This window comes from Triplophysa rosa, linkage group LG1, assembly GCF_024868665.1.
Source record: "Triplophysa rosa linkage group LG1, Trosa_1v2, whole genome shotgun sequence".
In the NCBI taxonomy this organism is placed as follows: Eukaryota; Metazoa; Chordata; class Actinopteri; order Cypriniformes; family Nemacheilidae; genus Triplophysa; species Triplophysa rosa.
The window spans coordinates 20,334,617-20,360,412 of record NC_079890.1 but is presented as its reverse complement, the minus strand read 5'-3'; the positions used below and the strand labels follow the sequence as shown (position 1 = coordinate 20,360,412).

Genomic DNA, 25,796 nt, shown 5'->3' with positions numbered 1-25,796 from the left:
TTAATGTTCAATAATGGATAATATCATTGTGCTATAATATGTGTCATGTAACCCCAACAGCATGCACGTGCCTATTTCACAGACCTATTTCACCAACTTCACTAATAGTAGGCTAGTTAATATGTAAGTCATCCTGTTAATTCATTCAGAATTATCTAGTCTTTTTCAAACAACATTATTCATTATATGGTCACCTAAAACTGTCATCGAAACAAGGAATGATGAGATGTTCTCTTAAAAAAAACGCTTCTGAGTAAATGCAAATCATGTCCATTCGGTGAGGGTTTTGGATGAACAGCTCTATAATTCACTTTGTAGGTCAGACATGTACACTTGCCCTTTATCGAAAAATTAATTCACTTTGTTGTGAGCACTTGTACACTTTTACATCCAAATTGGAAGAGGACCACAAAAGCCCAGTGTAGTAGGGACAGGTCACAGCTCGGTGGCACACAAGAACACAGTCAGAACATGTCCCAAATGGACTGATGAGTTGACAGAGCTTCTGCCATGACCCAAATGAATCCCCAACACCCTAAAGCCCCCTCCAGAACCAACTGGGCCTGGTGACTGGCCTGATTCAACCAGCTGGAGTCAAGAATCAGACTGCTGGTTCAAGAAGAGAAGCAAGGGCCAGCTGGACGTGAGCGAAAGTGAACGAGGACCGTCGCAAGCCTCATGTACCATTCCCCTTACACTAGCGACAACATGGAGAATGTGTAAGTGTGTGTGTGTGTGTGTGTGTGTGTGCGTGCTTGTGTGTGTGTGTGTGCGTGCGTGCGTGCGTGCGTGCTGTGCGTGCGTGCGTGCGTGCGTGCGTGCGTGCGTGTGTGTGGAAAAGGGAGACACGGTCTTTGAACAGACACAGAGATTGGCCCAGAGGAACTAACTAGAGAGAAATGCCAGATAAAGTAAAATATGATGTTTTCATAGGCTTTTTATGAATGTAGCATATTTAGTTTCAATCTCTGCCAGGGATGTTGATTAAATTTTTTATCAACCAACAGATAATTCAGTTTGCATTTGCATTCGAGAATTTGCATGTATGGGGGGTGAAAGAAATAGAAAAGGAGAGAGCACACTTTAAGAAAAGGATGTCTGCAGTCAACACATGCAGAACAAAAGAAACAATTTGCATACAAATCAAAGTTTATCATCTCAGTCCCCCTACGCCTGTTGTGCATTCATACGCACAAATGCATCCAAAGCTTTGAGTGAACAGGACACCTCTTACTTACTGTTCTATTCGCTGACTGATATAGACCAAAGCGGCGCTTTCATCACATGAAAGGAGAAAGCTAGCGAGAGAGGTGCACAGCCAGGCAGAAAGAGGGGAAAGAGAATACAGAGAGGCAGAGCATCATTCCAAGGTTCACTGAGAAAATGTTTCCTTTTTTATGGTCCTGGCCATGAAATGAGTCTTGTCTATGGAAAAGATTAACATTCATGCATCACAGCCAAATGAACATTAAACTCCTTTTCAATCTGCAAACAGTAGATTAACTATTTTCAGGAATAGAAGAACTGAGAGGTGGGATATGCAGTAGAAATCCTTTTTGAGAACTTTCAGCCTCCTCGATTTCAATGCTAAGTCCTCCAGCTTTCTCTAATAAAGAGCCCACATCAATATACTGTCGACTTTAATCCCTCCACTGGAGGAAAAAGAGATGTCAAGAGGAGTTAGAGGAAATCCTGGGGCGAACTGCAGGCCTGCTGAAGCTCAATATACCCCACTGAGAACACATCAAAGCATGCATGGACACATGTCTGCCACCAGAGGGCACACTTTCTAAGATTTAAAGGGCACAGATACTAATAATGACTGCTGCGCCTATAGGATATTATGTACCATGTCACAACACCAAAATAAGACCAGTATCACCAATATCTCAAAGGAGACAATACAGATATAAAGCTAGAGCAAGGTGAAAATTTTGGTGAAATTGATGCAAAGGTTTGTCAGATTACCATATTTTTGTGGCTGACAATGACAAACCTTTACACAGGCTTAACCTACACAGGAAAAGTGTAAAAAAGAGTGCTATTTAAATGTGTCCGATGTCCAAGAGGTTATAAGAATCCAGAACATTTATTGAGATTATTTATTTATATTATTCAGGCTTGTTTCCGTTTCTGCCAAAAATGTAAGCCTCCTTGAGGTTGTGAACCTCTCAATGTTAAACCTTTTACTTTATTTAACAGCGTTACAACAGGACCATATAAATAATGTTAACAAAATAAATATCACTTGAACAACGGGTTTGTAAGAAGACAGAGGTTTTTGGTCGTTTTCAAAATGTATTTTCACGAACACGCCACCAGAGGGAAGGCTTTACTTGACACACTGGACCTTGAGAAAATCTGCCTGTTTAAAACACGTGAAAAAATTTCATGTTTTCATGAAGAGTGCATTTGTAAAAATAGATCATTTTTTAACATTATCTGTTGTATCTGTTAAGTTTTGATTGTGCATTCGAATTAATTTCAATCAAACTGCAGTTGGGTTGTTTTGATTAAGTAATAATAGCTCATAAAATAAAAACATGATTTTTTAAACATTTTTTTTAAATGGTGTTTATCTGTTTTTGCAACTAAACTCTTCATATAAACTGTGGTCCTATCCGACAGCTATTCAACAACCAAAAAGTAAATAAAAATAGACAAAACTAGAATAGATTAGAACTTCTCATTGTGCAACTGTTGTGTTGCACGTGTCTTCCATGGTGCATAATAAAAATGACAGTAAATTTTATTTTATTTACGAAAAATGGCAATATAAAAATATTTTTTAAAATACTAAGTACAATACAACATAACACTCACAATGAGAATGTAGTATAAATAAGCAGTATATTGTACAGTTTACATGCATAATATGCTTGCTTATATATTATGCTTTAGAATTTTCAAGTTTTACTTAATTAATATTGCATATAGGAATTTATAGTCAGTTATATTTGACCTGTGCTTCTCTCTCCTTTATCTTAAATGTGTGCTCTCACTGTGTGTGCCTGTGCGTGTGTGTGTGTGTGTGTGTGTGTGCGTGTGTGTGTGTGTGTGTGTGTTCATGTTTGTATATCCCGGTGGGGACCTAAACCTGAATACACACCAACACATGGGGACTCGTGTCACCGTGGGGACCAAACTTGAGGTCCCCAGGGGCAAAAAGCTAATAAATTGTACAGAACAATATTTTTTACAAATCTAAAAATGCAAAAAGTGTTCTATGATCTTTAGGTTTAGGGATAGGGTTAGGGATAGGGGATAGAATATACAGTTTGTACAGTATAAAAACATTACGCCTATGGACTGTCCCCACGGGGATAGTCAACCAAAGCCTGTGTGTGTGTGTGTGTGTGTGTGTGCGTGTGTGTGTGTGTGTGCGTGTGTGTGTGTGTGTGTGTGTGTGTGTGTGTGTGCGTGTGTGTGTGTGTGTGTGTGTGTGTGTGTGTGCGTGCGTGTGTGTGCGTGCGTGCGCATCCGTGTGTCTGTGTGTGCGCGTCCGTGTGTGTGCATATTGTGTGTGTGTATTGTCTTGTACATGGGTATGTCTGTCTTCTGTGTTTTCACCTTTTTCTTGTTTTTACAGGTACAACTTTGATTGTTTTGCTCATAGTCAATATGTCTCATGTACAGCTGCTTTGTAACAATGAAAATTGTAAAAAGCGCTATATAAATAAAGTTGAGTTGCGAGTATAGGCCTACTGTATATTGCACAATGACAACAAATTCTATTCTATTATTATTTGTTTGTTATCTTTACAAAATTAAACGTTCGTGCATGCGTATTTACAAGTTTGGTTATAATAATGAGGGTAAAACGTCCAAAAGTAATTGGATATTAGGCAAATCATCTGATCCACCCACTAGGCCTTGATTGGGGTTTTGTGTTTTCTTACAGCACATAAAAGGCCCTACTTAAAGGTGTGATGAACTGGGCTTGTTTATTGATTTATACTGTTGTGTGAGGTCTACTTGTGACGTTCGCGTGGTTTTTACATTTAAAAACATCAAAATCAATAAGTAATAGGCTATTTTCAACCCGGGTTTTGAGGCCAGCTCGGATTGAATGGGCGTTCCGCCATGAAGGCTTGGAAGTAAACGCCCACTGCTATGATTGAATAGCAGTTTGCATTGTAAACTTAGTTGGAGCCTTCTGTGAATTTGGTTAGAGACGTAAGGTTTAGGTTACACATTAGCACCATTCGCACGAGATCTGGGGACCTCTTGTGATTTATAAATGACCTCCCCACATCAGTATTTCATGTGACGCATTCGCACGGGATGATTTTACTCAAATTTAGGGACTTATTTCCCGGATGTGATGGCAAGGCTTTGCGTATAGTTTGTATAGCCTATAGTTGTATTGCGTTTAATGATATACCCTACCTGTCAGCATTTGAGACCCGTGATCGCGAACCGGACAGAAGATCACCGCGATCGCGGGTCTCAAATGTTACGAGAGTTTCCATGGTAAATAAAAAACGGGAGAATCGCGGTAACTTATGGATATGACCCAGCACCCGATAGACTAAGGTCAAGCCAGCCGCGGTTTGAAAATACACGGTCAAGCCAGCCGCCGTTTAGGTTCAGATGCGCGCTTATTGAGTGGTTTACGGTAAATTACAGGAACGCCGCTTGTAAAGCTTTATTTGAATGTAGATGATCCGCGTCTCTTGTCAATAACATATTTCTTGTTTTACGTTTAGAATATCTCGTTTTTGTCGTAATTTATGCAGGTTTTTTTCTCCGAATGTTTGCACTATGATTGCTGTAACGTTATATTGTGAAACCAATGTCTCTGTCTGTATATTGTGAAAACAATGTCTCTGTCTGTATCTTAAATATGTATTATTTTAATGCCTTCTAGACCTTTGTCCTGCAAACAAAACGGTTTATGCAGTTTGCAATTATGCAATTACAGTACCCATCGATTTGAACAGGTTTAACTACAGTATGTTTTTTGAAAGCATTTTGTTTGAAAAATATTATTCCAATATAATTGACTATACAAACATTATTTCTCATAAGTAAAAAAATATGATGGTGGGTTTAAGTAGGAGCCATACCCCACTATATGCACACAATATGGATATATTTCACTGTAACGTTTTGGAGAAATACAATATTTTCTACTTCAAATGCCTATTGAAACTATATTTCTAATAAGTAGAAAAAACTGATGGTGGGTTTCTATAGGGGCCATCCCACTCTATATGCACACCATATATGGACTTATTTTACTGTAGCATTTTGGAGAAATACACATTTCTCCACTTCAAATGCCTATAGAAACATTATTTCTAATAAGTAGAAAAAACTGATGATGGATTTCTGTAGGGGCCATCCCACACTATATGCACACCATATATGGACTTATTTTACTGTAGCGTTTTGGAGAAATACACATTTTTCCACTTCAAATGCCTATAGAAACATTATTTCTAATAAGTAGAAAAAACTGATGATGGATTTCTGTAGGGGCCATCCCACACTATATGCACACCATATATGGACTTATTTTACTGTAGCGTTTTGGAGAAATACACATTTTTCCACTTCAAATGCCTATAGAAACATTATTTCTAATAAGTAGAAAAAACTGATGATGGATTTCTGTAGGGGCCATCCCACACTATATGCACACCATATATGGACTTATTTTACTGTAGCGTTTTGGAGAAATACACATTTTTCCACTTCAAATGCCTATAGAAACATTATTTCTAATAAGTAGAAAAAACTGATGATGGATTTCTGTAGGGGCCATCCCACACTATATGCACACCATATATGGACTTATTTTACTGTAGCGTTTTGGAGAAATACACATTTTTCCACTTCAAATGCCTATAGAAACATTATTTCTAATAAGTAGAAAAAACTGATGATGGATTTCTGTAGGGGCCATCCCACACTATATGCACACCATATATGGATTTATTTTACTGTAGCGTTTTGGAGAAATACACATTTTTCCACTTCAAATGCCTATAGAAACATTATTTCTAATAAGTAGAAAAGACTGATCGTCTGTTTCTGTAGGGGCCATCCCACACTATATGCACAGTATATGGTTCCGCGCCACTTGTGTTACTTCATAATTATCCTTCGCGAACCAGTGGGCGGGGCTTGAGAAGTAGTCGTTGATATTCTTTCTGTGGAGGCGCAGCGGTGTTCAACAGGTCCATTCCAGAACATGGCGTTCGCTGGGCCTGGTGTCAATAACAGATGTAATCTCAGTAACAAGGGCGTTTTCAGTTCTGACACTTACATGATGTTCGCGTGAATACGATTCCCTCTTATATAACAAAAGCTGGGGTTAAAATTGTGGTTTTAATTCATGGCATCTTTAAATATTTACGTATATTTTAACTACCTTCACCAAAAATAGTTAAATACAAATCCATATAGCTAATCAGACGGACAATTGTGCTAATAGTGGTGTGTGCGCATTTGATTTAATCTGCTTTACATTACTACCGTTGAAGCCTACGAGTTTCAGAGCACATGTCAACAACAACATGGAATCAGACAAAAAAAACCGTTTCAATCCTACAACAAACTAACATCCTTGTATAATACATTATGAATCCTGTGTGTGCCATCACAGTTCTGTTTTATCGTGCAGTATGCGCAATACTTGTGACGACTTTGTTGTGTTTGTTTGGTGTATTCTGTCGTGCTCTATGTTGGGAGCTATTCACCAAAACAACATTATTGTAAGAACAACCTTACTTGGCCGTACGTAAACTTCTTCAAACGTCCAGTCTCTCTCTCTCTCTCTCTCTCTCTCTCTCTCTCTCTCTCTCTCTCTCTCTCTCTGTGATACGCGCACACACAACTCTCCGCTCGCTGTCGCGTCTCCGATTTCACTGCTCTTCTGAATTCTTGGATCTGGAGGCTGCGCAGTTTCAAGCATCAGAAAAGTGCGTGTGCATGCAGAACATACAGCAACACAGAGCACTGGAGCAGGATGTGTCGCTGAGGAACAGAAAGAACATTTGCTGTGCAGTCGGAGAAACGCATCGAAAAGGCCTGTTTAACTTACCATCTTATTTTTAAAACAGGCACTTCTCAACGGGACCAAAATGGTGTGCTGTAAGTTTCTCAGCTGCAGGCATGTTGTTCTTAAAGTATTCCTCGTGCAATTTTTTGCTTCCCTGCAAACCTTTGCTGCGCCCTCACCCATCATAAGGTTCCCAGGCGATGATACTTCTCGCACAGACAAAGAGGTGGCCTTGGTGAGTGTTCATTAACTTGAGATACTGAAGTCGTCTCCATATCAGAATTTTTGTTAATGTGACTGATGTTTATTAAACCTTTTGTGTGTTTTGTTTGTTTGTTTTGATATTTCTTCCTGACACAATTTGTATGGGCCAAAGTATTTGTGCAGTGTTTTCACTTTTTAATTGATGCAATGTTAAATTGAACCTTTAAACCACAAGATCGAAATGTGATGATTTTTGGGAAGTGTGGAATGTGGTGATCATTTCCAGTTAGGTTGCCTTTCTCTTTTCACTGTATTTCTCTGAACCTTTTCTCTTCCACAGCACTATTTGAACAAGTTCTATGGCTGCCCAGAAGACAGGTGTAATCTGATGGTGTTGAAAGACACGCTAAAGAAGATGCAAAAGTTTTTTGCTCTACCAGAAACTGGGGAGATTGACCAGCAGACAGTAGAGATCATGAAGAAGCCAAGATGTGGAGTTCCTGATGTGGCCAATTACAATTTCTTTCACAGGAAACCCAAGTGGGGGCAGAAGAATGTCACGTACAGGTGTGTGGTTACTCCCCAGTTATGGCTCCCCATTGTTTGTCAGACAAACCTTTTTGTGGCCCATCTAGAGCATGCTGCTGGCTACATGAATTTCATTCTCAGACTGGACATATATTTTTTAAAGGGGTCATATGACGGCTAAAACGAATATTATTGTTTGTTTTAGATGTAATGCAATGTGTATACACGATTTAAGGTTAAAAAACGCTGTATTTTCCACATACCGTGCATGTTTGTATCTCCTTTTTGACCCGCCTCTCTGAAACGCGCAGATTTTTTAAAAGCGAGGTGTGCTATGATTGGCCAGTTAACCAGTGCGTAGTGATTGGTCGAATACTGCAAGCGCGTGACGGAAATGTAACGCCTCTTACCTTATTTGGAACATCAGGTTCCAAAGCAGTTGTACTGACAGATACGCCCACCTTACTTGCGTATACATTTGGGCGGTCTTAGTCAAATCATACCACGAACTGACGTAGATTTGTGGGGGTGTGGTTACATGAGACATTTCAGGCATGCAGGTCTGGGTGAGCATTCGCTTTTAGATAGAATGCATCTTTTGTTCTGACAGTTTAATTTTTACAATTTTACATGTCTAATACATGCATGTGCAACTTATAACAACAAAAACACATAAAACACGTATTCGCGCCATATGACCCCTTTAAATGTTTTAGAGGTAATGCTCTATTAGTTGCTTTGGATAAAAGTGCCTTCCAAATCTGTTAAATCCTTTTAAGCTATTGTTTTATGTTACAGAAAAGAACACTTTGTGTGTTCTGAGCCAGTAATCTGATCAAAAACACAGAGCAAAAACAAGATTCGTTTTCAAATGTTCCTAGCAGGACGCTCCCCCAAAAATATGGAGTTGGAACTTCAAAGGGAACAACTAATCAAAACTGATTAGAGGTTATAAAATGACTATCCTGACAATTTATTTACTGCAAAGTATTTTAAAACTAAAAAAGTGTGTTAATTGGTCCACAGGTTATAGAATATATGTTATATGCTTTAAATATTTATTATAGAATATTGTAAAAAAGTAAGGACAAACTTGGGAGCTCGAGAAGATTTACTGGTCTACATGCCCTGGCAGTATTTCCCATGAGTCATGACCACAAGTATGTTGTTATTTTAAACCAGTAGCCAGTTTTCAGACCGAGTATGCAGATTTAAGGGAAAAAATGGCTCAACCTCTGCTTTGCTGCCAACATCAGCTTCGCTCATCTAGAATTCTTGCATAATCACTGCCCTTACAGAAAAGACACATGAATTTCACATGTTTTTTTTACATGTTTTTCGCATGTGATCACATGTATACAACATGTGTTTAACATGTGCAAAAAACACATGTGATCACATGTGAAATGTGTGTTTTTGGAACATTTTGGTGTGAATTCCATGTGAATTCCCACGTGAAACCCATGGGATAACATGTAAAAACCCATGGGATGACATGTGCAACATGTGGTGACGTGAAGAACATGTGATCACATGTGGAGACATGTCGCATATGTTAACTCATGGGTTTTTACATGTTATCCCATGGGTTTCACGTGGGAATTCACATGGAATTCACACCAAAATGTTCCAAAAACACACATTTCACATGTCATCACATGTGTTTTTTGCACAATTTCGTGTGTCTTTTCATATAATTTAATATAGACATTTATGTTGGTAATTTAGTAACTCAGTATGCGACACCTCTTCAATAAAACAAAAAAGTTGCACTCTTAAACATAATACAAACAGCCCTTAGAGATAAACATTCATGGTTTTACTCAAAACAGATTACATTGAAGTCACCATCTTGGAGAAAATGACTGGAAATCAGGGGGCTAGGCAACAAACAATAATAGTTAATAACTGGGGTGTAATAGCCCCTAAACCTGGGGTGTATTCCAGAAAGCTGGTTATGTGACATACCCGGGTAAGTTTAAGGGTTAGTTAGCTGATAACCCCAACTTTCGGTTCCAAAAATGGAGATAACTTTCAGGGTATGTAAGTAACCATAGCAACTTACTCTCTGAAGATAACCTGCTCCGGAGCAGGTTATGTTCCTGGGTTAGTTCATTTGAAGGAAATGTTACTAAGCTTTAGGGGTTGTCTGCGCATGTGTGCGTTTTTGATGAGCGTCAAGTGGGCGTGGAAGCACAGATTACGTATAATTTATTATAATTTTACAGCAATATTACAATTACTTTTCCAATCTCACCAATCGCAATTTAGCATTCACAACTAATTGTTTTATTAACTTTATTATTTAACCTTTTAAAATGAAATAATCTTTAAATAAAATAATGTAAACTGTTATTGTTAAACTTTATGTAGGCTATTTATATTAAATATTGTATATACTTTGAATTAGGTTTATTAAAACATCTCCAAATATCACTGGATATATACACATCTTACAATTTCCAACAGTTAAAGGATGTTAATAGTGAAGTATTTTAACTCCCGAGGATTGCATAGCATTACTCTTGTCCACTTATTATGCAATATTTGATGCATTGGGTCAAAGATAGTTGTGGTCTAATGGTTAGAGAGCCAGATTTAAAACTTCAAAGGTTGCGAGTTCGAATCCCAGGCTGGCAGTTTTATAATCTTAACCATTTACATTAAAAATACATAAGATACTTAGACTTAAGGTTTTTCATACTGACTGTATTCCATAAAAATGTGTTTCTGATCCTCAGCCTCCTCCTACAGTTTAGTATAGAAAGGCCTTTCTCCAAATTACAATTAGCCTTTCAGGATAGGCTGTTTCCACCTCTTTTAACATTTGGAAAGCCATGGCCCTTTAGCAAACAAAGTCAAAAGATACAAACAAAAAAACAAAATGTATGTGTATTTGAAAGGGCTACATAGGCTACATGATTATTATGTATATATGACTGGGCCTAACATTTTAAACCTCTACCGCATGTCACAGCAGACCTTCATCCTCTGCTGTAAATTAATTATTAAGTCAGTTTTCAGAAAACCAAATAAAGGTATATTTTTTAAGGAACATACAGAGAAGGAACAAAAAAGAGGTTTAATACTGCCTTCAAAATTACCAATGTGATACATACACACAACACAATTTTGGTAAAATACCATGGTAAACACGTTAAAATTACAGTTACAAACATCTCAACAAATCTACAGTTTATGTAACAAAAATAGCCATGATGAGTATATATTTTAAATATTATAGTATAAAAATAGTGCATATATTTAAAATATGTATATCTTTAATTAAATAATTCATTTATAGCATTTAGAGTTTTATAAACACATAACCTAAATAATTTAATTTTATGATTTTATTCCGCACTTTATACACTGATGCAGATTTAAGTCTGTGAAAAAAACTCTGATTTATAATCAGTTGTTTTACAGTCAAAAACTTTAAGCTTCCCGGCCGTTTCCATGGTGACTCGTGAAATCTGTGATCCATTGACAATGTCTTCATGTTGTTTCTGTGAGCGCGCATTAACTATGGGTATCTTTCGGTAGGTTGATTAAACTAACTCTTCTCAGGTGATTTGGAACCGACATACCCCGAGTAAGCAAGGTTTGGGTTAATCAACCGAGAGTTCAGGGTTTAGCTGACGGTAAGTTAACCCTGCTTTCTATAATACACCCCTGGATGTTACATAACATTATTAAGATTTGATCAGGCTAAATCAAGAGTGTTTTGTGTACGATACACATCAGGTGGTCAGTAAACGGCTTGTGAGCGTGGCTTAGACTACTCATGACCCAGGACTCCTGTTAAGTATGTGCCTTGTATCCAGTCTTGCAAAAATATACCTTGGTTGGGGTAAACGGCATATTACATTTTGGTTTACTTCTTAATAAATTAAAATCAAAGTAAAGGTGCCTACCCTGACTAAGCCATATAGCTGCACTATTGTCCAACTGCTGTAGTGTAGTGCACTTTTAGTTATTTGCTTAGGTTAGCATGGATCTACTAGGATTTATTGTTTCCTGGCATAAACATTCTTATGGCATGATGTCTGAAAGGTTTCAGCTATGTTTCAGTTGGTTTTGTGATGATGACTCCCTTATGGTTGGCATAAGTAATTCTCTTAGGTCTCGTGAAACTGCCAAATATGTTTGCAGCCTCTGATGTTGCTCCATTTTTCTTCTGCATCAGGTGTCCTTTTAAGGACCATTTCAACCTGCCTTGTAATGCCAGTTCAGGTTTGGATTTGACAATCCTGGTTTTGGTTTGGTGGAGCATCTTCCTTAGGAGAAACCAGAGCATGCTGCACAGCAGCAGGTGATCAGTGTATCAGTACAACGTTATTGTGATAGGTGTGTGTAAGTGCAGAATTGATCACTGATGGTGACTGGTTTAGGGTGATTGTATTGAGCTGGCTATATTGGTGATACCTTGGCCATCTTGCTTCTGAGAAATGTCACTTTTCTTTTTTATGGATGACGAAGTAGCACGGGAAGTTTATTGCCATTATAATCAGTGGTATTCAAAGGTTTACGTCTTCTTTTACCAGTTTCGATTCACAAACTACCAACATCTTGGATCTTAAAGAGGTTTCTTATAACTCTTTCAGAAATTATTACATACCCAATGATGAACATTAAGCTTTCTTCCATCCACAGGATCTTAGGTCACACTCCAGATCTGGATGAAGAAACAATTGATGATGCGTTCTATCGTGCATTTAAAGTGTGGAGTGATGTCACACCCTTAAACTTCCACAGGATCACAGAAGGAGAAGCTGACATCATGGTTAACTTTGGCCGGAATGGTAGTTCATAAAATCATTTATCTATATTTCTAATACATTTCATCTATGTAGTGTTCTCGTATCACTTACAGTATGTTCAATACTATGTCAGTTGCAGTCACTCAAGGGTTAAATGTGTTATTTTGTCTGTAGAACATGGTGATGGTTACCCATTTGATGGGAAAGATGGTCTGCTGGCTCATGCCTTTGCTCCTGGAGCCGGTATTGGAGGAGACTCTCACTTTGATGATGATGAGCTGTGGACATTAGGAGAGGGGCAAGGTATCATTTCAAATGTATTGTTTCTAGTCGCTTATGTAACAATTTGATACTAAATATATGCAATACTAAAGAAACATATTTGAAAACCATTTAGTAGTTCATCTAAGGTAGATGAACTTGTCAGATCTTAACCTGACTTGAAGAAAGCATCTATTCATCAAATGTCATTGAATTTAACTAAAGGTTCTCTCTCCTTGATTCAGTGGTAAAGGTCAAGTATGGTAATGCCGAAGGGGAATTCTGTAAGTTTCCGTTCTTGTTTATGGGTAAGGAGTACACCAGCTGCACCTCTCAGGGTCGAGATGATGGATTCCTGTGGTGTTCTACCACATACAACTTTGACGAAGACGCAAAGTATGGCTTCTGTCCTCATGAGTGTAAGTACCCTTTGTTGTACTGTGGTACGATAAAACATATTTAATATACAATTAGGAGACTTATAGCTCTGATGTAATATGGGAAAGAAATGTTAAAAATGTCAGAAACATTTATCAATCTCCTGTGTTGTAGTGCTGTTCACATTGGGTGGAAATGGAGATGGAGCCCCTTGTAAGTTCCCCTTCACATTCCAGGGAGAGAAATATGATAGTTGTACTACCTCAGGAAGGGATGATGGGTACCGCTGGTGTGCCACCACAGAAAACTATGATCAGGATAAGTCCTATGGATTCTGTCCAGAGACGTGTAAGTGTCCAATAGCAATTTTTCATTTCACGATAATTGCTATCAGCGTGTGTAGTACACTGGATGCGACCGGCACGACTTGGGCTTGTCGTGTCGCATCGCATCCAGTGTGGACAAAATGTAAAGTGATAATGGGTTCTAATGTGTCCTTTATCGTGTCGCGCCGTGCCGTGTCCTGTGTAGACACGGTGTAAGACTGTTCTTGTTATATACGCTATTATTGCTGGATTTTGTTGTATTTAGAATCTTAAAAATTAATCCACAAATGAATTTTTTTTATAATTAATTATATGATTTGTATACAACTTAATATGCAAAGTAGATCAGGCATTGGAAACATTGCAAATTGATTCACAAAAATCTGTATTATTGAGTACCGGCAAAATGCAACTTCCTCTTTTAGGAGATTACTTTATTATTGAGATCAGAAAATGGTTTAACATTGATATGGTTGTGGTTTATTTAAGTGGTTTATTTAATATTAGTAATATTGAGTTGCTTAAACATCATGTTGCTTAAACATGAAAAACATAAGTTGCACAACAGTTGTCTTTAATCAGGCAAGAGGAAAAATGAGTACAGGTTTATTAGTAAGAACAGTTCTCTGTGAAATATATAATGCCCATTGTGTTTGAATTGCTTTAGATGTGAGGGTGACCAGACACAAAATGAATGAAAATAAATGCAAAAACACCCATTCTGAATTTACTCTCAAGTTTCCAGTAGGCTGTTAAAGTTTCTCTCATTATTAGGAGATATTTTCCATGGCGTTCTGGTTTAAGTAAGCCAAGAGCACAGAAATCCTCATCTGGTTGTAATTTTCTGGGAATGCAGCCCTGTCTTCCTATTTGTGTGTGCTGAATATAAGTGTCTCTTCGAACAACAACACCAGAGTTGTGCAAGCCCTCACTTTACATTAAAGACAAACCAAAGCTCACTATTTTAGCCTGACTTTAATAACACAGCTCCGTTACCTTCATTTTGAGACTGGTGAGTCAGAAAGACCTCTCTAATTCCTCTCTTAGCTCCAGTCATTTAGTTTCAAACACTGTGATCTAATAACACTTACAGCAGTTAATATGCAGGTTTACTACTAAGTACCAGTGTTAAAGCTTTTGACGTCAGATTTGAGAAACAGATGACTTCCATATAACCGAAACTCTGACCGTCTTAGTATTCTAGAGTGGTTGAGAAGTTTGTTTTTGCAACCATATTGTTATTTGTATATAATATTTCATTATTTGAGCAATGCATCTTGTGCTTTGTTTAAATGTTTAGTGGACTTCAATTATTGCCAGTTTTTAGCATGTTTGTGTATATGTGTTTTTCGTTACAGCTATGTCGACTGTTGGAGGTAATTCTGAGGGTGCTCCTTGTGTCTTCCCCTTTAAATTCCTGGGCAACAATTATGATTCTTGCACCACCTCTGGCCGCAGTGATGGAAAGATGTGGTGCGCCGTCACCAAAAGCTTTGATGATGATCGCAAGTGGGGCTTCTGTCCTGACCAAGGTGTTTTTTTTGTGCTTTATTGTTTGTATAATTATTGCTAGCTAAATATTCAGTACTTAAGGGCTGTGTCCACCGAGGCGTTTTTACACGACTGAAAACGCCCGCTGCAGGCGCATATGATCTGAGCGTTCTGCCCCAAATTGAGCATTTTTCAACTCTGGGTGCCCGGTCGAACGTTGGCACTGAGCATGGGAAAAATGCAGAGCCAGTAAAAAACCACTAGCTTTTTCCGTTGGAAACAATTGAAAAAACACGCCGTATGCCGGCAGAAACGCCTTGGTGGACACAGCGCCTTAGGGTGTTGCAAGGACACGGTGCCTTCAGCAATCTGTTGCATATGAACAGCATATGTGCACATTAAATCCGTAGGCCTTATATTTTGCACTCACACCTGGTCTCGTCCCATATGATTCTATCTGACTGGCTGTTTGAATTTAGCCAAAATATTAAACCAGCCCCTGTCTCTGTTTCGCAGGCTATAGTTTATTCCTGGTTGCGGCCCATGAGTTTGGTCATGCTCTGGGTTTGGAACACTCTGAGGACCCTGGTGCTCTCATGGCACCCATGTACACTTTTACTAAAACGCTAAGGCTGTCTGATGATGACATCAAGGGCATCCAGGAGCTCTACGGTAACTGTGAAAAACAGTACTCTTAAAATGATCATATGTTTAATGTGCTAGGACAAACATAATGTTTACTATATTGTCATGAAAATATTAATCAAGTGAAATATTGATATGCATTAAGGAAATAATAATTAATGTATTGTATCTCTTTGTGACTTCTATTATTTCTCTCTTTTCTATTTTTTACAGGTGTACCAACAGACAAACCATTGCCCACTCACACGCCACCAGTCACTCCAATGGACATATGTAATGAGAACATCATATTTGATGCTGTAGCCCAGATCAGAGGAGAGATTTTCTTTTTCAAAGACAGGTAATTCTAGCACAAATCCCATCCAGTTTAAAATGATGTCTTGAATCTAGTATGATTTTTTTCACCTTTTTCAACCATTCCCAAAGTTAATATAAAATGTCAAATGGTAGATTCAAGGCGGAACGCAGCACTGGTTTCTCCATGAAATGTCTATGCAAGAATTTCAGCAGTCAAAAAGAAGTCAAAGTTATTTCTTTCATGCGTTTCCTGGCAGGTCCTCCTCAGTTCATCTGTTTTCAGTGGTTTCAAAACCACTTCTTTCTGCTTGCATGCACAGGAAATGGCCCTATGGCCATCTTGGGAAAACCTAGTTTATTTGCCATTTAACAAAAAAGTACTACAGCTTTTTTAATCATTATCGGTGACAATATAGAGACTAAAAAGAGTGTGATGCTTTAAACAACACAAGAATCTAAGCTATGCTGAAGCCACGTTGTTAGTTTAGAATGCTAATGTTGAAGCCTGCATACTCACCATGACCTTGCAGCAGAATGGATTGAGCAGGGAAAGTCCACGAATCTCAAAATGAAAATACTTGACCGCAAACATTACTATTTCAGGGGATTTTTTGAGCCGTAAGTCAAACAAAACATTGTACAAGGGTGGTTTAGTGAGAGACTGAATTTGCTGAGTGCTTTGCTGAATGCAAAGCATGATTACTATATTTAAGATAAACTCTTGCAACATGACTTTAGACGTTTGTACAGACTGTTTTTTTTAAAGATTATTCTTATAGGAGATGTAAAACTTAGACATTTAGCATTATTTGTATAAATCTAACCCATAACCAGTCTTGTGCTCTAAATGAAAAACCACATACTTATCCAAACCTTAATGAGCCAGACATAAACCACAGAAAGTGTTGTTTACACGATTGTCTCAGCCGGTAATGAATCACATAAGTGGCTCCTTACTGGCCTCTTTCTCTTTTTAAGTTTGTAAGTTAACCTTCTGATATTGTGTGAGTGCCAGAGAAACACTGAAAAGAAAAGCACACACATATGAATTTGAGTTATGTGAATTTAAATATCATTTGTGTTATTGTCTATAACACAAACTCTGGTCTTTTAACTTTCCATGCTCTACTGCTCCTATAATCAGATGAGGTGATGCTTTTCAAAATATCTAAAGCAAACATTGGAAGAGTATGAAGAGAGCTGTCATTGGTTCTTGACAACATGCTCTTGGGTCAGGATCTTTGGAAGGAAAAAGTACCACCCACTATCCTACGCACACGTCCGGTATTAAAGCTGACTGCTCTGCGGTTACACTGAGCATCACAGGACCACACACATACACACACTGAAAGGAGTTTGTCTGCATATTGCTTAATGGCCTCTTATCTAAACAAATTCCTGAGATAGATCATTTAGATACCATTAATCTAAATAAAGTAATTTAGCTAATGATTTTTGACACATTATAGATCCCTCATATATCACCCACATATGAACTAACATAATGGTGCTGTGCTTCTGAAACCTTGTATCGCCATATTTTGCTATTTTGTTTTTGCTATAAATCATTATTATTAGTCACCCTTTACATTTGTCACTGGGTTTTGCGAATATCTAACCAAAGTTCACAGAGTATTAAGTCATTTAAAAAGTAAAGTGTTTTTTCCATTTCCTAAAAAACAGCAAATTTGGACATCGAGGTTTTGGAAGGACAGCGACGATGTAGGAGCAACATTCGGAACACTCATTCCTCACGATATTTAAGCAATAAATTGATCAATTTCAGTATTTTTTAAACTTTGATTATTTTAATCATTTTAATTATTTGCATACGCTTTTAGATTTATGACAAAACAGGCAAATTACCAAATTACCATTCCGAATAACCATAAAATAAGTAATCTAGTGTACATTTACATTGTTGATATTGTTGATTTTCATTATATGACATTTACATAATTGATGTAATTGATATTATATTACATTTACATTATTGGCATAGTTGATATTATATTAAAGCGGATGTATTGCATGCAGTTTCTGCCAATCTCATATTAATCTTGAGTACCTATGGAGTAGTATTGCATACTTAATATCTTTGAAGAGTCTTTAGTTTGATCACAATTATGAAAGATAGATACAGCTGTACGATTATTTCTGAAAGGCGAGCCCTGAACACGTGTGGGGGGGTGGGACTACAGCACGAGCACACTGTACATCATCGCATTATCCCCGCATAACTGTTGATTCACTATAAGTTCGTGTTGTGTGACTTATGCACGTACACGCCGATTGCCAACAAAACACAGACATTTGACTCAGTTTCACTTGCTGCGTGTGGTTCATGACCTGCAACTTTTAGCGCTGGGACCGCTCCATCTATCAGTTTCAAACGATCTCCAAATCCAGCGTTATATCCACCGTTTATTTAACATTCAACAATGAAATGCAGTGAACAAACAAACACAGCTGAACTTTGCGAACGCAGTGCTCTCTCTCTCTCTCTCTCTCTCTCTCTCTGTCTCTCTCTCTTGCTCAAGCTGGTTGTCATGTGCGCATGCTCCTTCTCCCGCTCTCCCTGGTTGACGCGTGGGCGTGCTTTCCGGGAGAATTGTCCAATAAGGGACTAAGAAAAGTTGTTACTTAAGGGAATTTCATGTTCGAAAAAAAACTTTCAGAAACGTCATACGCCCAACTCGTTTTTTGACAAGTTGACCATGTCAAGCATGAGAAGCCAGCATGATTTAAAATTTTAAAGAAGTCAGAATGCATGAAACACTGTGGCACCTCCCCTTTAATATAATATTACATTTTCCAATTTTTGGTTAAAACCATATATAAATCTAAATAGCAAAGTTGGTTTGTATTCAAGTGCATGAACCTCTCTCCATTTTCACTGATAAGTAGTCTGTGGCAGCTGTGAGAAAAATCGTTTCACTCTGGAAATGTCATTAACATAGAGTTATGATCATATTACACCATAATTCTGTGAATCTGAGGATCGCTGCACCAGTGAATCTCACTTTACAATCTGGGCAATATGACTTGAGATCTCAGATATTCACCCAGCTGGATAAATGCTACAGCTGTTAAAGCCATTTCAGAGCGAAGGAGGGATGGATAAAGAGAAAGACTAAGTAGGGGCAGAGAGTGCACCCCCAAAAGGTTTATTAAGGTTTTGTTTATTCAGCTGCACCAGAAAGTCTTTATTGTATCTTATCTTTGGCTCATAATTACAAACTACATCTGAGGCATTCTGTAAAATGAAATCCTCTAATGTCTTATATTGTTTAATTTATAGGACAGCTGCAGTCTTCAGATGAACTAAACAAGTGTCTCTTTTCTGTTCTAACGTGTTTTAGAGACGTGTGTGCAGCTGAAGGAATGGAGCTTTGGGGCAAATGATTACAAACTCCTTTCTAACCTGATACTGTGATCTAAAGTTTTACATGCAGCTACAATGAAATGACTGTTGACAGAGGAGTTCACAGAATACTTTAGTCTGCTGAACTACAGTCTGGAAGTCTGTCTTTTTCTGTGAAACTCTAAGTCGTTGGCCTTTGAAAAATAGGTCAATGGAAAGAGGTCTGGGGTGGTGGGTATTGTTTCTGTGGTTAATGCTGGGGCAGCAGGCAAGTTTGCACATGTCCAACTGGATCTTAACTCACTCTTTAACCATAACAAGAAACAGCTGCTCCGTGAATCACCTTATTGTGACCAAAGTACAGCTCGCTTGCTCTCTCTCTCTATCCTACATTCTTATGTCTCTCTCTCAGAACTTTCTACCCCCTTATGGTTCTACTCCTCACATATTATAGACTTAGCTTTTAGACATTTATTTAAACGATGAGGGCATTTTTTAAACACACACACATTATACTACTTAGAGTACATATGAAGAATTTGGTTCCAAAATGAGAACGTTTTTTTTTCAAAAATCATGTTTTTATTGTGTTTTATCGTGTTAGTTAGCTGTATTTAGTTGTTAGTTATTATGGCTTAAATAAAACCAAACCAACTGCAGTTTGATTTATATTAATTGATTGATATTATAGAATGCACAATAAAAAACACGATTTTTGAAAAAGTTTAAAAACAGAGTAATCTAATTTTGGAACAAAAACTCTTCATATGCTTTACATGTAACGTTTTATCTCATCTCATTACATGTAACTATTTTATCTTTTATTTCGCCTCCCTGTTCTGTAACCCATCTTGTTGCAGATTCCTCTTCAGGACGCCTGATGTCAGAAAGAAGCCCACAGGTCCTATGCTGGTGGCAACATTCTGGAGTGAACTTCCAGAAAAGATTGATGCAGCTTATGAGAATCCGCTGGAGGAGAAGACTGTCTTCTTTGCAGGTGAGTAAGAACATACCCCATAACCCGGACCTAAACTTATCTTACATGCTGTGTTAGTCGTGACATTGCCCTGTAGTATAGCCTGTTCCTATAGAGGATAAACACATTATAGATCATCAGACTGAAAGATTGCATGTCATTGTGAAGGCCCTCTTTTGAATTCATCCATCCATTCTACGTACTACTTTTTCTATTTAGGGTCTATGTATGTGCTATTTCAGCCTATTTTGGTCTCACTTAGTTTGAGATTGTATGTGTGTTGTGTGCTTTAAGTGTGTGTCTGTTCCAAACACAGTTTTATGAAATAATTTGTAACTGCTTTCTAGGTGATGAGATGTGGGTATATTCGGCCAGTACTCTGGAGCGAGACTATCCCAAGAAGATTTCCACCATGGGTCTTCCCTCAGATTTACAGGGTATTGATGCTGCTTACTCCTTCCACAAGAGCAAGAAGACATACCTGTTTGCTGGGAGCAAGTTTTGGAGGTAATCCTTTTTTAGTTTCAGAATTGTATTTAACAACAACTGACGTTAAACATTAAGGGCCCTATCGTAAACCCGGCGTAAGGCGCAGCGCAAGTGTTTTTGCTAGTTGCAGCCCGACGCAGTTCTCATTTTCCCGTCCTGCAGTGCGTTGTTTAAATAGCAAATGCATTTGCGCTCATTTGTGCGCCCATGGGCGTTGGTTTAAAAAAGAGGTGTTTCAGGCGCATTGTTGGCACGTTGCTATTTTGAGGAACTGAAAATAGAATATAATATTTTATTGTTATTTAAAGAGCGCGTTAGTAGAAAATACGCCATGGGCAGGTCCACAATGTGCTTTCACTTTACTTATTACACAGAGGGAAGCGCAGGAGCACACAAACATGCCAAATATAAAAAAGAAATGGAGTACAATGTAAAAGATTATTATTGTGTGCGTAAAAGATTATTATTGTGTGCATAAAGATAAAAATCCGGCTTGTCCTGTAGATGGTCTGCTCGTGCGTGAGGTTAAAGATGCATTTCCTCTCTGAAGAAGCGTCCAGTCTTTGCTCTTGCAAATTCTGCCACGTAAATAGCGAATCTGCCATAGCGCGAGTGCAAGTGGCTCTTAAAGGGAATGAGAGATGAGACTCTGGTTGGTTTACTGCATGTTACGCCCAAAAAACACCCATTACTCATTAAGAGAATCGAGACAACCCGTTTAGGCGCCCGGGTGCGCCGATCGTTTTCCCGTCGCTAAACTAGCAAAAGTGGATTCGGACACGCCCTGAGTGCACCTGCACCATGCGCTTTAGACCATGCACTTAGATCGTTAAAATAGGGCGACTAGGGCTTTCACAATTATGAAATATGGCTGACGATTAATTGTCTAATAAATGATTGCGATTGAGGTCAAACAATGTCGATGAGACGGTTATTTAATAATCGTGACAGCCTTACCAGTGACACCCTGCGACAAAGCGAGGCAATGTCATTCATTTCAATGGTAGCCTAGCGACAGTGACCGTTGGCGACAGGAAGTTAGCGTGTCTAGAGACTCGACAAAGTTGAGATAGGCTCAATTTTATGCAAATGATGAGCGACTTTCGGGAGCAACTACCAATAGGAGTACAGCAGCGGAGCTCACGTCATCCGTTTCTCATCTCTTACTGCAGGGTTGGTTTATAAATGTTTCTAGTAGGGATGCCACAATGCGACCTCCACGGACATTTTCCGGTTTGCGTTAAACATTTTCTGTGCGTTTAATTACACTGTGAACTGGCTCTGTCCGTGTTTGTCTGTATGCTGAGATAGATAAACGTATAGAATCGCGCGCGCGCGAGTTTTTGCTCGCGGAGCAGAAATGCGCCCGCGCGAGGATTCTTTTCCGCTTGCGGATACTGTTCTGCTCGCTCGAGTTTAAATGCGCCGTCGCGGAGCAGCTTTCCGCGCGTGGTTATCACTAAGCGCGTTTGCATCGCGCGTGGGCACGCGGATTCCATGCACGTGAGTATTGGGTCTATTTAAACTCCATACAAACCGAACTGAAAACCGTGGGCCAAAACCGAGGTTTGTATTGAACCATGGGTGAGCTGTATTGTTGCATCCCTAGTTTCTAGGACAACCAAAGCTAGGAATGCCTTCTAACAACCTCTTTGCAAGAAACAAGTGACACAGTTGCTGGCGGTCTGAGCAGGCGTATTGCTTTTTTTTAAAGATCTACCAACAAATGTAATTTGTACAAAGCATTGTAGAAAACGTCATGTAACTAAACACAGATAGAGCACAGTAATGCATCAATACGTTATTTTATATAGAAAACATTTAAGGAATTTCAACAGGAATTTGAAAGTTTCAGTGAACATTCCCTCATAATCAACATTCTGTTTATATAATCAACACTTGTGATGTCTCTGTGGCTCCAGTATAATATATCCAAAGGATCTTGGATAAAAAACAAAGATTCATTTTTACAGCATTCATTAATAAAGGTTTATTTTAATTCACTAGTACGCTATACTGTATTTCATTGTTCGTTTAGATTTGTTTATAATGCATGAACTAATTTAAATTTTTATAGCCAGAACAGAGAAAAGTGTATAGAAATGGGCTATTACCCAATAATAATCAATGCTAAAAGTATTGTGCATTGTTATTTCATGTTAGTTAAAACATTAAGTAATGTTGATGTATAGGATGTTGATGATGTATTCTTTTTAATTAAGAATTGGAAATGACATAAATTTTGTGTTTTGCAAAGTTTGCTGCTTCGGTTTTTCTAGATTATTTTCCCACATGTTTTTATGGTATACTGGACAACAATGATAAGCATATCTTAAGTTTTAAGGCGTTTATTAGCAAAAACATATTATGCAAAGAGTCAATATTTACAGTGTTGAGCTTTGTTTTTCACAACCTCTGTAATTCGCTCTGGCATGCTGGATATTCGCTTCTGGGCCAAATGCTGACTGATGGAAATCCTTTCTTGCATTATTAGTGCTCTGAGTTGATCACAATTTGTTTTGCTTATCCACTCGCTTTTTGAGGATTGACCACAGGTTCTCTATATGGGATGACTGTATAAGATTGTCATTTCATAGCAATAGTGTCAGTTCATTGTACAAATACTGGAATTCATTATCTTTATCCATAACCTCTCAGATACAATGAAGGCAAAAAGAAGATGGATCCAGGCTTCCCGAAACTTATTGCTGATTCTTGGAGTTCTATCCCTGATGACCTGGATGCCGCCCTCAGTCTTATTGGTGAAGGTACTTTAAGAGGCAACCTGCTTAGCTTCTGGTTTAACATTATCTCTACACCTATGCTAACAGTACACATTTAAAAGTAAATGTTAACCTCTGAATTGAGTTTTTATCTGACCCTTTTCCTCTTTTAGCTCTCACAACGATATCTGATTTGTTTCGATCGCTGTTTGTTGTAGTCCTCGATGTGAATGTGTGTGTTTAGGGCTGGAGCTTGGTAGAGAATTGTTGGCAGTTAATTTCAACCCAATTACTGCTGGCATTAGGCCTTCAACAACAAAAATCCCAGCAATATAGTTCCCCAGCTTAAGATGCAGATTTTCCAGCAACAGCCTCTGATTGCAGAGCACATAAAAACTTAAAATGAGAGAATGGTTTTAAAGAATGAGAGGGGTGAAGGATATAACTGTTTTTCGTTTAGGTTTACTGGAATTTACTCGCAGCACATGCTTTTACAACCACCACATGCCTTTTCCCTTCAACACATACGCAAATATACAAGTTTACACACACACACACACACATACACACCTCATAGAGGAAGCCTGTGTAGTCTCTGAAAGGTTTCTTTGTGTTTGTTTGTGCGAGTAATTGGGCTGTTTGGAGCTAAGCAAGCAGGAAGAGCTTCTCTAGGTTCTGAATTAAAGCCAACATTTCAAGATTGTAGCACTATACAGCATTTACTCTGGATGTTCAATCTGTATATTAAATGTGTTACTTACAGCTTACACAATCATTAAGTATTCAAGTCAAATGGGTGTTTCCCATTTTGATTTGTTGTTTCCTCTTGTGCCGTGTTTTCAGGTTATAGCTACTTCTTCAAAGATTCCCATTATATGAAAATGGATGACAGCAGTCTGAAAATCGTCAAGGTTGGGGAGATCAAAAGGGACTGGCTACGCTGCTGAACGTAAACAGAACATTCAGCTCATGGCACTCTGTACTGACCTTCATCATTAGGTAAACAAGGTCAGCGGTACCTTGCCAAATGACAGCACTCACATTTACCATCCTGCCCCTCTTGGTTATTCAGAGTTTACTACAGTAGATTATAACCTGTTTTAGCTAACCAGAGAGGTCTAGCGGTTATCTTGACAGTCTGGATCATCTCTGCATGCTAAATATAGGCAAATAAGGCTTTTCGTAATTTTTGTTACGTTTGTTGTTTTATTTCTTGTTCATTTTTAAGTGTGTGTTATGGTTCCTGCCCCTAACAAATGTAACCTACAATATGTGTGTATCTGATTTGAAAGAACTGCTGACATTACCATTTGCATATAAAGGTGGCAGTAGTGTCAGTTAGATTGCTGTTTGTTTGTTTGTTTTGTATTAATTTGCACAAAATAAGTCCATCCAAACAATGTGTTAAAAGCACATTTGTAATATTTTGATACTATAAAAGTTATGTTTTACAATGTAGCAAATAATAAAATGCCTGTGTTTTATAAGTGGACACATTTTTATACACGATAAATGTGCTGTGGACACAGAGACCAAATAACTGTCAAAGCACATTGTTCTTGTTAGTCTTGTTTCTTCTCTTGATACAGAGAGATTCATGGCACGGGTTGCCTGAAGACTGTATAGGGTTTGTTTCATGATGGACTCATGTCAAGCAAGTATCATGAGAAGACTGATTAATAATCGTTTGTACTACTTTCTCTCTTTTTGGTAGTTTTGTAATTGACATATGCAATCTGTTTATATTTGATTGTTTTATTGTTATTTCCATATACTTTGTGCACTTTGTCACTATCTGTCTTAAAATAAAGAATAACTTTCCTTTTACACATGGTTTTAACTGTCTAGTATTTTTAGAAAGCATGAATGCCAATAATACCTGTTTGCTGGAAGCAAATTCTGGAGGTAATAATTTTTTTATTTCAGAATTGTATTTAACAACAACTGACATTAAACATTAACCCTTTTTTAAACATCTACCAACAAATGTAATTTGTAAAAAGCATTGTAGAATACTTTATATAACCAAACACAGAGTGTACAGTTATGCATTCATAAGTTATTTTATATAGAAACATTTAAGCAATTTCAACAGGAATTTGAAAGATTATTTCTGAAGTTTCAGTGAACATTTCCTCATAATCAACATTCTGTTTATATAACCAACTCATGTGATGCCTCTGTGGCTACAATATAGTATATCCGAAGGATATGGCTAAAAAAGAAAGATGAATTTTTTACAGCATTCATTATTCAAGGTTTATTTTTATTTAATAGTACGCTCTATTTCATTGTTAGTTTAGATTTCTTTATAATGCATTAACTAATTTGCATTTTTATAA

The 25,796-nt window shown here is 37.9% G+C and overlaps 1 protein-coding gene across 1 annotated transcript; it reads left to right on the top strand.

Annotated features, from left to right (window-relative positions):
• The first annotated feature begins 6,863 nt into the window (after positions 1 to 6,863).
• mmp2 (matrix metallopeptidase 2) lies at positions 6,864 to 25,302 on the top strand. The gene is made up of 13 exons (XM_057340866.1): positions 6,864 to 7,244; positions 7,554 to 7,780; positions 12,398 to 12,546; positions 12,679 to 12,807; positions 13,011 to 13,184; positions 13,318 to 13,491; positions 14,828 to 15,001; positions 15,477 to 15,632; positions 15,819 to 15,945; positions 20,127 to 20,263; positions 20,590 to 20,749; positions 23,390 to 23,499; positions 24,298 to 25,302. Exons 1-13 carry the CDS (start codon positions 7,092 to 7,094, stop codon positions 24,399 to 24,401), a joined length of 1,974 nt encoding a protein of 657 aa, XP_057196849.1. The 5' UTR covers positions 6,864 to 7,091; the 3' UTR covers positions 24,402 to 25,302.
• Positions 25,303 to 25,796: the final 494 nt, after the last annotated feature.